Source organism: Telmatherina bonti (genome assembly GCF_933228915.1).
Source record: "Telmatherina bonti genome assembly, chromosome: 4".
NCBI lineage: Eukaryota > Metazoa > Chordata > Actinopteri > Atheriniformes > Telmatherinidae > Telmatherina > Telmatherina bonti.
The window spans coordinates 10,387,880-10,402,097 of record NC_136622.1 but is presented as its reverse complement, the minus strand read 5'-3'; the positions used below and the strand labels follow the sequence as shown (position 1 = coordinate 10,402,097).

At 42.3% G+C, this 14,218-nt stretch overlaps 2 protein-coding genes across 2 annotated transcripts in view; one reads left to right on the top strand and one right to left on the bottom strand.

Annotated features, from left to right (window-relative positions):
- Positions 1-1,318, bottom strand: part of LOC306755374 (general transcription factor II-I repeat domain-containing protein 2A-like) — a gene marked incomplete at both ends in the record, with an annotated part of 1,398 nt that extends 80 nt beyond the window's left edge. The window contains one exon of the mRNA XM_079239736.1: positions 1-1,318. This exon is cut by the window's left edge and continues 80 nt beyond it. Within this exon, the coding sequence (XP_079095862.1) occupies positions 1-1,318 (1,318 nt within the window).
- Positions 1,319-5,242: 3,924 nt separating this feature from the next.
- Positions 5,243-13,679, top strand: fkbp1ab (FKBP prolyl isomerase 1Ab). The gene is made up of 5 exons (XM_079239596.1): positions 5,243-5,379; positions 5,518-5,565; positions 10,326-10,438; positions 12,158-12,318; positions 13,433-13,679. The coding sequence occupies exons 1-4, from the start codon at positions 5,343-5,345 to the stop codon at positions 12,284-12,286; spliced, it is 327 nt and encodes a 108-aa protein (XP_079095722.1). The 5' UTR covers positions 5,243-5,342; the 3' UTR covers positions 12,287-12,318; positions 13,433-13,679.
- Positions 13,680-14,218: the final 539 nt, after the last annotated feature.

Here is a 14,218-nt window from a genome sequence, read left to right as displayed (position 1 = left end):
TGTGGCTGGATTTGTTGATGTTCATGATGCTGAAGGTCTGTTCACACACGTAGGTCGAGCCGAACAACGCCAGCATCTTCTGCGCTGTCCGCCGGAGCCTTGGAAACGCTGCTGTGCTGAGTGACGCATAGAAGTCATTTAGTTTCAGAGAGTTGAACTTCTCTTTTAAGACTGGGTCGGACCGAAGGTCGATTAGTTCGAGCTGCAGCTCCTCTGGAGCTGTTTCGGGGTCTTGTGACAGAGGACAGGCCACCAACTGAAGTGACTTGTCAATTTTGTCGAAATCCGAGAAGCGACAGCAGAATTCTCCATGCAGTGCATCCAGTGACTCACTGTATTTCTTCACTTTTGCTCCAGCCTCTTTCAGCGTGGCTAGTGTAGGAAAATGAGTGAATGACTTGTTCAAAATTTGCCTGGAGAATAAAGCCAGCTTGGATTTGAAGGCTTTCACGTTTGTGTACATGTCGTGCACGAACTGATCCTTCCCCTGCAGTTTCGTGTTGAGCTCATTCAAGTGTGAAAATACGTCCGTAGCGAACGCAAAGTCACAAATCCAGCTCTTGTTGCTCAGCTCAGGAAATTCATCAGCTTTCCCCAGTCGCTCCAAAAACACGCCAATCTCCTCTTTGAGCTCCCACACGCGTTGAAACACTTTTCCCAAACTCAACCAGCGGACACGGGAATGATAAAGCAGGTCCTGGTGATCCGCATCAGTTTCCTCCAGGAACGCAATAAACTGACAGTGCTGAAGTCCCCTTGCGCGTATGAAGTTGACGAGTTTCACGACAGGATTCACAACACGATTCAGCTGTAATACCGATTTACATAGAGATTCCTGGTGGATGATGCAGTGGAGGAAAATGACATCCTGGTCAGGGTTTTCATCTTTCACTTTATTCTGGATTCTCCTCAGCAGGCCAACGTTTTTCCCTGTTAAATTTGGAGATCCGTCTGTGGTGACGTTGACAAGCTTACTCCAAGGAAGCTTCACATTTTCGATGACGGCAGACACCCGATCAAACAAGTCTTCTCCCCGTGTTTGTCCTTTCAGAGACTCCATTGTCAAAAACTCCTCCGTTATTTCAAAAGTGTCGTTGATACCTCGGATAAAAATGAGGAGCTGAGCAGTGTCTTTGACATCGTTGCTTTCATCCAGTGCTAAAGAATAAAATGTGAATGACTCCGTTTTTTTATTTAAGCTGCTGGTGATATCTCCATCTATTAGTTCCACGCGGCGAGTCACTGTCCGCTGTGATAAGCTGATTTTCTCAAATTTCTCTTTGCTCTCCGGGCACAAAATACCTGCTGTCTCCACCATGCATTCTTTTAAAAACTCGCCCTCAGACAGAGGTTTGCTGGCCTTTGCTATTTTGAATGAAAGCATAAAACTGGCCTTGGTACTTGACTCTTGAATGGCAGTTTGACGGTGAAAAAAACTTTGTTGAGCTTTTAAATTTGCTGCCAGCTTCTGAGCAGCAGCTTCCCGTTCTTTTGTTGACAGCTTGCTAGCATAGTTAGCATGCTTTGTGGCAAAGTGACGGCTAAAAGTATACTCTTTAAAAACCGCCACAGTTTCTTGGCATATGAGGCAAACAGCAGATGATCGGTGTTCAGTGAAAAAATATTTAGTTGTCCACTCCTTATTGAACACTCGACATTCTTTGTCCACTTTCCGTTTTTTAGGTCTGCTCATCTTTACAGAAGGGCTGATCGGTCAGAAGGTAAAGTGCAAACGTTAAGTAATAGGCCTACGCCTAAAGCCAATATACAGTGCATCATCTAGTGGGAAAACATCAGAATTGTTTTCATCAGAATTTAGGGAAAATAAAACATTAACAAGGTTTATTCATTTAATTTTTTCATGTTCGGCGGGCCGGATTAAAACGTTGAATGGGCCGCATGTGGCCCCCGGGCCGTAGTTTGCCCATGCCTGATATAGATGATGGCATTTACAGGCCTTAGACACCTCCTGTCCACAATAAGAAATCTAAAAAGTGACATGTCATCCACTAGGTGGCGCTATGGCAAAGGAAGGTCATTACATTTTTGTGACTAACGCAAAAATCAAAAGTCACAAAGTAAAATATCTAATCCCACATTTCTGGGATGATTCCCCATCATCCTCTGACTATTTTTGTATACGAAGAAATTTCCTCGATCTTTGCAAAAATACAGCACAATATGCAAAACCTGTTTTTGTTAACTTGTCCAAGGCTGCTGACACGATCAGTGTGAAATTTTGAGTCATCAAACTAGAATTCAAGCTGCAACAAATGATTTAAACAGAGCTGTAAATTTTTTTAATCAACAATGAACTTACACATGCCTTAAGCGTTACACAAAAATGAACTAAAATATTTTTGGTCGATAACTTCACAACAACAAAAGATAATGACATAATATTTATGAACCCAGTGCACAACTCAATGCTATCACCTCCACTCATTTTGGAAAATTTTCAAATCTAGGGAATGCTATAATATTGAGTCGTTTATATCGCGCAAACAGCTTGACAGATATGCATCAAATTTAATTCATAAAAGCATCCTAAAGAAAATGATAATGGTTGGAGAAAGTAAGTATGTTTTATGAGTAAATTTAATGTGCTCCACCTCCAAATATTTTATAAAAGTCCCCAGATTGTCCTACAGAGCTAAAATTTGGAGGATGTATCGCTTGAATCATGCCAAACATTTGTCTTACTGCAACTTGTAGTCTCCAGAGATGTCATGCACTCTTCTAATATATATATACACACACACACACACATACCACAGCTCCCTCCCTGAACAAGACCCAGTTACCATCACAGTGGCAGATATCCAGCACAGACTCTCATGTAGAAGAACTGGTTAACTCCTGGCCCTGATAATCCATGCCTTCTGGCTAAAGAGGCTGACTTCACTCCATGAATGCCTGGCAGCACAAATGAACCAACTCCTGAGGGATGGGAGTCACCCTGAATGGTTGACCAAGGGAAGAATAGTCCTGATACTGAGGGACCCCCACAAGGGATCAGTCCCATCCAACTACCGGCCAATAACCTGCCTCTCCACAACATAGAAGCTCCTGTCAGGCATCATAGCGGCTAAGGTAAGTGGGCACATGGATAAATACATGGCAGAGACACAGAAAGGCATTAGCAGAGGAACCAGAGGAGCCAAACACCACCTGCTGCTTGACAGAACAGTTGCCTGAGACTGCAAAACCAGACAGACAAACCTGTGCACTGCCTTGATTGACTATCGGAAAGCCTACAACTCAATGCCACACAGATGAATCCTGGAATGTCTGAAGCTATACAAGATCAATGGCAACATAAGGACCTTCGTTGCAAACTCCATGAGGTTGTGGCAGACCACCCTGGAGGCCAACTTCAAGCCAATTGCACAAGTCTCCATCAAATGTGGCATATATCAAGAAGATACCCTGTCCCCGCTGCTGTTCTGTATAGGCCTAAACCCCCTCAGCCAACTAATCAACAAGACTGGCTACAGATACTGACTCAGGAGTGGGACCACCATCAGTCACCTCCTGTACATGGATGACATCAAGCTGTTCGCTAAGAGTGAGCAGGACATCGACTCACTGATCCACACCACCAGGATCTACAGCAGGGACATCAAATGTCTTTTGGACTGGAGAAATGTGGGGGAATGATAACAAAGGGAGGGAAGGTAATCTATACGGAGGGCATTGCACTCCCAGAGGGCAGGATAACAGATGTGGAGGACAGATACAGGTACCTGGGCATACCACAGGCGAATGGCAACCATGAAGAAACCACAAGGAAAGCTGCCACAGCACATCTGCAGCGAGTGAGGCAAGTACTGAGAAGTCAGCTCAATGGCAAGGATAGGCTCTGGGCAATTAACAGCTATACCCTGCCAGTGATCTGATACTTTGCTGGGATAATAAGCTGGCCAAAGGAGGAAGCTCAGACCACGGATGTCAAAACATGGAAGCTGCTCACCATACATGGAGGGTTCCACCTCAAGTCCAGTGTCCAGCAACTATACACTAAGCACATAGAAGGAGGCCGGGGACTAGTGATGTCAAGACCACTATCCAAGATGAAACATCCAAGCTCCACAAGTACATCGGGAAGAGGGCACAGAGGGATGAAGCACTTCTTGAATGTCTCAGACAATGAAATCTGGAGGAACACGAGTTGGAAGAACCACCATGGGAGGTAAAACCTCTGCATGGGATGTACCACCGGCAGATCACCGAAGTGGCCGATACAGACAAGTCCTATCAATGGCTGGAGAGGACTGGACTGAAGGACAGCACAGGGGCACTATTCATGGCAGCACGGGAGCAGGCCTTGAGCACCAGAGCGATCGAGGCCCAGATCTACCATACCAGGCAGGATCCCAGGTGCAGACTATGCAAAGGAGCCCCTGAAACAATCTTGCACCTCACAGCAGGGTGCAAGATACTGGCAGGCAAAGAATACATGAAGCGCCATAACCAAGCAGCCGGCACCGTGTACAGGAACATCTGTGCGGAATATGGACTGGAGACCCCTAAGTCCCAGTGGGAAACTCCCCCCAATGTGGTGGAGAATGAGAGGGCTAAGATCCTCTTGGACTTCCAGATCCAGACAGATAAAAGGGTGGTGACCAACCAACCAGACATAGTGATCATGGATAAGCAGCAGAGGAAAGCCGTAGTGAGCGATATATTCATCCCCAATGATGGAAATATCAGGAAAAATGAGAAACTGGAGAAGTACCAAAGCCTCAAGGACGAACTGGAGAAGGCCTGGAGGGTGAAAGCAACAGTATGCTGATCGGAGCATTGAGGGCTGTGTCCCCCACACGGGAGAAGTGGCTTCAACAGATACCTGGTGAGACATCAGATATCTCTGTCCAGAAAAGTGCAGTTCCAGGATCAGCTAAGATACTGCATTGGACCCTCAAGCTCCCAGGACTCTGGTAGAGAACCCCAGCTTGAGAGGTGAACAGCCACCAGCCCTGGGGAGATCGGAGGGGTGGGTGAGAGAGATTTTAAATAAATCTATCTATCTATCTATCTATCTATCTATCTATCTATCTATCTATCTATCTATCTATCTATCTATCTATCTATCTGTATACATATATTTATATATTTAAAATTTATTTATTTATTGTGAAGGTGTGGAGCGGAAGCGGTGCTGTGTGTTTGGCTCTGGCTGCAGCTTTATTGTGAAGGTGTGCAGCGGAAGCGGTGCTGTGTGTTGCGTGTTTGGCTGCAGAGTAAAGTGAGACGGCTGGGAACGTCGGCTGGAGGAGTTGACGGATTGCAGGAGGAGTGTGCCAGGAGCGCCGCAGCACTCCACAACACGCACCGCTGAAATGGGAGTCGAAATCGAGACAATCAGCCCTGGTGATGGTAAAGCTGCTGAAAACTAGGGCAATGCGTGTTTTCTGTCCTGTTTTCCCCCGCATGTATCTGATTGAGACGCAGAAACACCACCCATTACTGTGATCCTCGCGCGTTATATTAAACGCCGCTTTGGTTTCTCCGCAGGAAGGACTTTCCCCAAAAAAGGACAGACGTGTGTGGTGCATTATGTGGGTGAGTTTGAAGTGTGAAGCTCCTAACTCTGCGTGCATGCAAAAATAAAAATGTGCACATTTCGCTCCTGCTTGTAGTTTTCATGGAGGCCGTTTAAGGCTGCAAGTAAACGCGTCAAACGTGGTTATTATCCCCGCAAATGCAGTGTGGAGCACACATCGAGACACAGCAGGCATTTTCAGTGTCCAACCTTCCAGGCAGTGTGGGGGGGGGGAGCTCTCAGTCACAGACTGGGATTCTTCACAGTTTAACTTCTTCACTTCCTTCTCATTCCCCGGAAGCACATTTATTCTCCGCATATTTTGCAGGGTTTATGTCCAAACAGTGGCGGTAGTGGTGTATGTGTCCAGATTCACCGTTTTTAGCCCATTGCTCCAGTACAGAGCAGCTGGGAATAATGGGATCGTTTGCCTTGTCCACTGAGTTGACAAGGGGGGAAGAACTGAGACGGATTCCGCGTCATAGTTCACCAGGAGGCTCAGACAGACACGCCGACCAGACAGGGGGTGTAAATCCCGTCTGATTGCAAGCGCATTTCGGGGGGTGGGGGGTTCAATAACCGTCTGGTTGGCTGGAATAATGACACACACACACACACACACACACACACACACACACACACACACACACACACACACACACACACACCGTGTTATCCCTGTAATATTTTCTCCAGAGACATGTGTGATCTTATTCCCACCGCAACATATGACACCGCATCTCCATAAGATTAAATCCATGAGATAAACTATGCACTGACAATGCTGCTTGTCTGTTGAGGGGGTCTCTAAGAGTAGTTTTTGTTGTTGTTTTTTTTTTACCAAATAATTCAGGGCTCTCAACTTTGCAGCTCGGGACAGTGAGATGTGGGGGCCATTGTGATAAATTACACGATATGACACATTTCTGTGTTGCTTTTCCCCTGAAATCTAAGAAAAACAAATGCAGTGATGGATGCATGCATCTAAAGATATAAAATAAATACTGTAATTACAAGTAGGCTGCTGACTAAAATGTAGTATATAGTGAAAAGCAGCTATTTACATTTCTAATCAGTTATTCACACCAGTTTCTGCTATTGATCGCAATTGCTGTTATGCACAAAATTTAATAATGAAAGAAAAAGTAATGCATTTTTTCCAAATAAACAAATCAGCTGCTTTTTCACTGCAACATTCACAATATTGCAGTAGTTTAAAGAAAATATTTACTGATTTAACGACACCTTGTTGCGTCTGTCTTATGTGTTATGGAGATTTGTTGCTCGGTAGAGCTCTCTAGTGGGCCAAAAAAAAAAAAAGTCAGTAGTCAGACTGGTTCAGTGTTTATTGACAACTGAGTCATATGATCTCAATACATACTTTTAAAACCAAACTAACAAAACCCTTTATTAATTCCTATAATACAGCATTACTCGGACAATAAATAAAAAAAAATTGGTTAAAATTTCAAGATAAAACATTTCAACATTAACAGCACGAAAATAATGCAGATTATTAGACTGTTTTTATCAGAAAAAACTAGGGATATTCAATATTGACACTTTTTTTCTACTAATGACATTCTACAGTATGACTGCATTTAGTCCAGCTCTTAATTTCTGATACTGACACTAACCGATACTGATATTTTCGGAGCAAGTTGTGCCACACAAAACCAAAATATCTGGAAAACTATACATGATTCACTTATAATTTGCCATTTTGAGTTAGAGGAGACATAGCTGAAGAGTTTTATACATATTATTTGCATATTGAGTAAAGGTTGTCATTTAAACAGTAAAAACTGGGACCAATTATTTCCGTTATTCCATTTAAATGCTGATATCGGCAGATAATATCAGTAGGCTGGGATATCAGACAGCTCTAACATGAGCAATTTTAAACATTAAATTAATGAATAAATAAATAATGAGTTTCGTAAGAGCCTGATCATCTCTTCACATCCAAATTTAACAGAGTATTATTTTTGTCCTGTCAATGCATCCTTCAAGGCTCGGCAACACGATGAGACATGATTCAGTGAGAAGTTTGTCACATCGCCTGCATTATTTTCTACATACAACTCGGTGGTGCTTAGTTTAAATAAAAGCTGCAGAGACTTGCAATGCAGGCCTCTGATTGATGTGCCATGCAGTGCATTGTGGGACTTGTAGTATTAGTGGTGCACGCCAGCTCCCCCTGCTGGAGCCTTACGGTGTGATATATGTTGTGCACCAGTTTAAGCTGCTTACTGTGTCATAATGAAAATAATGTGATGTAAATGAAAATGTTAAAATAAGTCAGAATATGAAGATTTTGTCCAGTTAGAAGCAAACTAGGAAACATGCCGCAGCCGACTAGGATTTGTGAAACCTTTTGCTTCCCAGCATAAAAGACAAGGCAAGTTTATTTGTGTTGCGCATTTCATGTACAAGACAGTTCAAAGCGCTTGATATAAAAATATAAGAGCATCACAGCTGGATGCAGAGAGGGTTAAAAAAAACATTTTTGCAAGAAAAACTAAGATTAAATAAATAAGAGAAGGAAAAAGTGCTTTACATAAAAGTTACAAAGTGAGGAATTAAGTTGTTTTGATAAAAGGCAGCTAATAAAATAATTTTTTTTAACCTTAATTCAAAACAGCCAAGCGTTTTAACAGACCTGCAGTTTTCTGGGAGTTCGTTCCACGTGTGAGGAGCATAATAATTGAACGCTGCCTCTCCATGTTTGGTTGAGACTCTGGGAACAGAAAGTAGACCCGATGACCTGAGGGATCCGGTTGGTTCATAACAAATAGACCGCTCGTGTGTTTGCTTGGAAAAAAGGCTTTGGATCTTTCTGCCAGCTGGGACAAACATAACAAAGTCTGAAACACAACCACACTTGCTTCAGAATTAGTTATCTTGAAAAAGGCCGAATTTGAGTGTTGTATCATGAAGCCTGTTTTCCCTGTTTTTGTGTTTTCTAAAAACAAAACACAGACAATCAAAAGGATTTCCTCTGGTGAATTCCTGCTTTCCTGTCAGCCTATTGAAGCAGTGAGATGAAACAGAAAATCCCTTTAAAAGATGAGTCTTTTTAGAGATGAAAACATGATTTTCTTTGGACAGTATACTCCGGTCTCCATGAGAAAACGTCAGCAGAGCACTACGTTGATGCTCGTTGCTGTGATGAATGCTTCGAACCTTTCAGCTCTTACGGATAATTCCATTACGTTACCATCTAGAAGTCTCTAGGAGGAAATGTCTCCCACTCAGCTGCCTGGATTATAGGTTGCATGGAGCCTCCCCCCACCTGATGTGCATACACACACATGCACACACATGCACACAGCTAATAACTGTAATAGCACTGCTGTAAAATCGTTTGGGAGGGCTGCTGTTCTGCAGAACCATATCTGTGTTTTCCTAATGCTCACTGAAACCCGCCTTACAAACAGCTGCAGCGGCTATTTTTGTGATCCTTTGAATGCTTTTATTTGTGAACAAAATACACACACACACACACACACTAGGGATGATGGTTGTCAGGCAAGCTTGGATAATGCATTTATGTCCTGTGGTCTTTATGAAAGGTTAAGGATGGCTTCTGTATGTTACAATCAGACAATATCAAACAGTGCAGACAGACTGCAGAAGGAAGAAAGATCTAGTCTCTGTCTGTGGCGTGATAGATCTTTTATAGTGTGTGTGTGTGTGTAAGATATAACCAAGAAGAGCACTGGGAGTGTTGTGTGGAAGCAGGCCCAGGTTTGATGATTCATGGGCAATCAGGGTTAAAATACTTTCATGGGAAACCTGCCAGTTCTTCTTGATTACAGCCTGTTTTACCCATCTTCACCCAGCAACACATAAAACACACAGATCCCAACTAGGCGTGTGAGAAAATATCAATATATTAACGTATCGCAATATTTTGTGTGATTATATTATATTGATATACTAATGCACGCTTTTATCAAACAACTGATCTTCACTGACGAGGCAGATTTTTATTTATTCATCTTGTACATAAAGAAGTGTTTTTATCTACTCTGCAGTAAAATGTAGATCCTGTTATTCAGTGAGTTGATGTCTAGCATGCATCACCGTTCAGTGTAAAGAAAAGTAAAGAAAAGCTGCGGTGTATTATCCTGCTTATAGCAAACTGATATATTGCATTATATCGTATTGTTGGCCCATATCGTGATACGTATCGTATCGCCAGATTCTTGCCAATACCAGCGCTGTGACGATATGTTTTTGTCCCAATTTGAATCAAATTCTTTGGTTGCCGATTCGATTTACATTGCGTTTCTCACAGTTCTTTGATATTGCTGATTTTTGTAGATTAAAGACAAAATAAATGTATAAAACTTTTTTTGCTCGTCATTTTTGTTGACTTAAATTAGGGAAAAAACAACACAGTAGCCAGACCATCATGCTGCTGCTACAACGCCCAAGAAAATAAGTAAAAAAAACTCAAAAACAAAAATTTTATAATGGATTAGTTTAATTTATTTTAAAAAATAGATTTTTAACAAAAGAATCTATTTAAAAATTCATTTCCATTTCCAAACCACTTAATCCAATTCAGGGTCGTGGGGAAGCTGGAGCCTATCCCAGCTGTCTTTCGGGCGAAGGCAGGGTACACCCTGGACACCTTGCCAGTCCATCGCAGGATTTTAAAATTGTGAAGCAATAAATCATGTTTTTTGTTTGATTGGAAAAATATTCCACTATGAACATCCTTACTTAGATTACATAATATGCATTAAACAGCTCTCTCCTCTCTTTCTAGGGTCCCTGACGGATGGCCGGAAGTTTGACTCCTCTCGTGACAGGGACAAGCCTTTCCGGTTCAAGATCGGCAAGCAGGAGGTGATCCGAGGCTGGGAGGAGGGTGTGGTGCAGGTAGGGTGCAGGGTATCACTCGGAGTGTTTAAATGTTCTGAAATAGCCAGAAAACCGTCCGTCCATCCTTCCATCCCAAATTCTGAACTGGGTAGACGTGTTGAACTGATTGGCTCTGTCCAGATCGTTCTGTTTGTTTTCGATCTATTTCCTTTCACCTCTGTTCTCCCATGTATCTATTTTCAGCTACTGCTGTACACTCCTCGGTAGATCAAATATGTATCCGACAATGTCCACGTATTTCTTACTTCAGAATGACAGTCCGTGTGTTTACATGGGAGTTTTAATTCCTCTTTAATTCCCAATGAAAGTTAATTCCGCTTTAAACTGATATAAAAAAAAAAACAACCAGGTAAACACTTTATTCCTAATGCTGATTTCTATTCAGAATTAAACTTAATTCCATTGTAAGTGTCTGGTTTATTCACATTTTAATTCCGATCTATTTAATTCCTCTGTCATGTAAACCTTAATTCTGCTCTAAGTTACTTCCGGTCGTTCTGAGCATGCTCGTTACCTTGTCCTGTCCCGATGACGTGCGTTGTTTTACCTCCCGTGTTCGGTGGTCTGTCTTTCTTCTGCTTCTTAGTTGCTGCAGAAAGTGAAGTAGTATGCTTGTGTTGAGCTGCTACTTAATAGTGGTGAAACTGGTACTTATTATGTAGTTTTTTCAAGTTACGACTGAAAAGATGAGAAGCAGGGAGCCAACTTTGTTTATTTCCAATATACGTCATACGTCACGTGCACCCTCTGTCCAATCAGAACCCTTCCCAACCCGCCGATCTAAAGAGGAATTAAGTGAGGACGTGTTTCATGTAAACCTCCATTCGGAATTATTATTTTCATGTAAACTCGTAGGTGATTACGTTAATTTCAAATTATTTACTTCTGAATTATTAATTCGGAATTAAAAAAAAACACCATGTAACTGTGGAGCGATAAATGAGCAGAAAGACGTGAAGAAAAACTCTTTAATCCTCAGCGTTGTGATTCAGACATGAGGATCCCATACATGAACAGGCTTTTATATCCTTGGTAATGTTGTTCTTCATCTGCTGAAACAGGCAAATTTATTGATATAATTCCATTATCAAGCTTTCAGCCTTTTAGCGTTACATTGCACTGGCCTTAAATGGCGTGTTCTATGCATCTTATTGGTTTTTAAAGTAAATTGGGACAATGAGCAATAACAGGATTCACCAAAGGAAGGATTCATTCATTCATTCATTCCGAACCGCTTATTCCAATTCAGGGTCGCGGGGAAGCTGGAGCCTATCCCAGCCGGCTTTGGGCGACAGGCAGGGTACACCCTGGACAGCTCACCAGTCCATCGCAGGGCCACACAGAGAGACGAACAACCACTCACGCTCACACTCACTCCTATGGGCAATTTAGAGTAACCAATTAACCTATCATGCATGTGTTTGGATGGTGGGAGGAAGTCGGAGTACCCGGAGAGAACCCACGCATACACGGGGAGAACATGCAAACTCTACACAGAAAGGCCACTGACCAAACCAGCCAAGGATCGAACCAGTGACCAGGAAGGATTCAGTTATACTGAATTATCTTTAATAAACAATGTTTTCCGTTGGGATCTGTGTGTTATCTGACTTTCCCTGCAGAGGCTGCATTATGATCTTGTGGAGTTCGATAATCTACATTATTGTATTCTTTCTTTTTCTAATTGTTCCATCTGTCGCCCCCCTCCTCCTTCAGATGAGTGTTGGTCAGAGGGCCAAGCTGACCTGCTCGCCTGACTACGCCTATGGAAACAAAGGCCACCCAGGCATCATCCCTCCCAATGCCACCCTCATCTTTGATGTCGAGCTGCTGGGTTTGGAGTGAAGCCAACCTGCAATCTGTATGGTGTGTGTGTTGTAAGTATTTTTCTGCAAATCACACTCAGCTGGTCACGATTACTCCCCTTCAGCTTGATTGTTTACAAAGGACTCATTACTCCTTCAGACCTGTTGACACTGACTGTCCGGCTCTTGTCACGGGGTATATCCTTTCTCCTCTATTTGTCAAGATTCCTCAGTTATTTTAAAAGGACAAACCACACACACACACACACACACACACACACACACACACACACGCGCTGAGTTTTGCCAAGTTTTCAGCCAGAAAATTAGCTTGTTGGGGGAAAAATAAAATACAAATTTCTGTCTGTAAACATGTAATGTCGTTGATATTTTTGTGGATGCACCTGAAGAAATGAGAACAAATTATGTGTTTTTGTGACTCCATATTTTTTCTCCGCTCATTTCTGTCAACACCAAGTCATCCTTCGAGCTGGGAACCTTTTTATGTTTGAGATATATCGGAGTTAAATGGTCTAACTAAGATCACACTGCTGGGAAAATAGTCAGGTTCACGGGCAGGTCAGAAAAATTAGAAAATGTCCAAAGAAAATATTTTCAGAAGATGGAAATTTTTGTTCAAGATCACCTTCAAGAACATCTGACTGCTTATTGGCAAAATATGAGTAAATGAATCGTGGTTTAAAGGTTGCAGGGGTCTCCAACTCCGGTCCTTTAGAGCTGCCATCCTGCAGGTTTGAGTGTTTCCCTGCTGCAACACACCTGATCCAAATGAACGGCTCATTAATGGGCAGATACAGAAGATAACAAGTTGTTGAAGAACCTTTTCATTTGAATCAAGTGTGTTGTATCAGGGAAACACTAAAACCTGTAAGACCCCTGATTTACTGTAAAAAGCCACATGGTTGATTTTCCAGTTAAATCTTTCATTTTAAGATTTGTTTGTTGCAGCTGAGAAAAGATTGCGACTGTATTACGCTGCATACAGTTATTGCATCTGTGATTGGAATCAAATATTAGATCAATGACATTCTTGCTGCTGTTTAATACTTTTGTAAATAGAAATAAAGTTTACTTGAACTAGAATCTGTAGACTAAAAGGAATCTGCACCAGCGTAATAGTTTTTTTTAATAATGAAATAAGTGGTCCTTTCTCTCTTCCTCGCAGGTGACTTGGCCCCTGGGCGACCCGTAGAAGCTTGGAGAGTCTGCACTTGATTCTTTAAGAGGCTTGACATTATTGTTCCACACCGTGACTTCATCAAACTCCAAGTTTAATACTCCGTCTCTGTGACTGAGCTCATAATGTTTTTCCATTGTTTTCTTTATTTTTGAAGCCATGCATTGTAACATTAATAACCCCCACCCTCCCCCTCCCCGAAATGCACATGATATTAAATTAAGTATGTTTTGTTTTTTTGTGTTTTTTAATTTTTTTTTTTTTTTTGTTTTCTCCCATTCGGAGTGCTGGTTATTGTAAGATTACGCTGACGTGAACCACTAGCAGCTACCTTCTTCTTTCATAAGTCAGAGCACATTACTGCTATGTTCGGCATGGCTTGTTCGTACCTGTCAAGAATCCCGCTTCAGCTGGAAAACTCTTGTTCTTTACCCGTCTTTCCCGCATTATTTTCCCGTAAACATCCCGGATTATGATACAGGGAGTAAATAAACTCATATAAGGAGATAAATCCCCCGCTTCTGCGAAGTATAAACATGCGACAACCCTATAAGTTTTATTTTCCGCACACACAGCAACTCCCCACCCCCCACAGATGATCGACCCGAGGACAGGAACCGGTGACCGACCCCTCTCTTACTCTTTTTCTTGGCGGTTGCCAGACAATTTTTTCCTCACTTTAAAATCCTACTTGGCAGGTATGAGCTTGTTAGATCTCAGAAGCAAAAGCGTACAAAGGAAAACAATAAGCACACTCTTGCATCAATCTCCAGC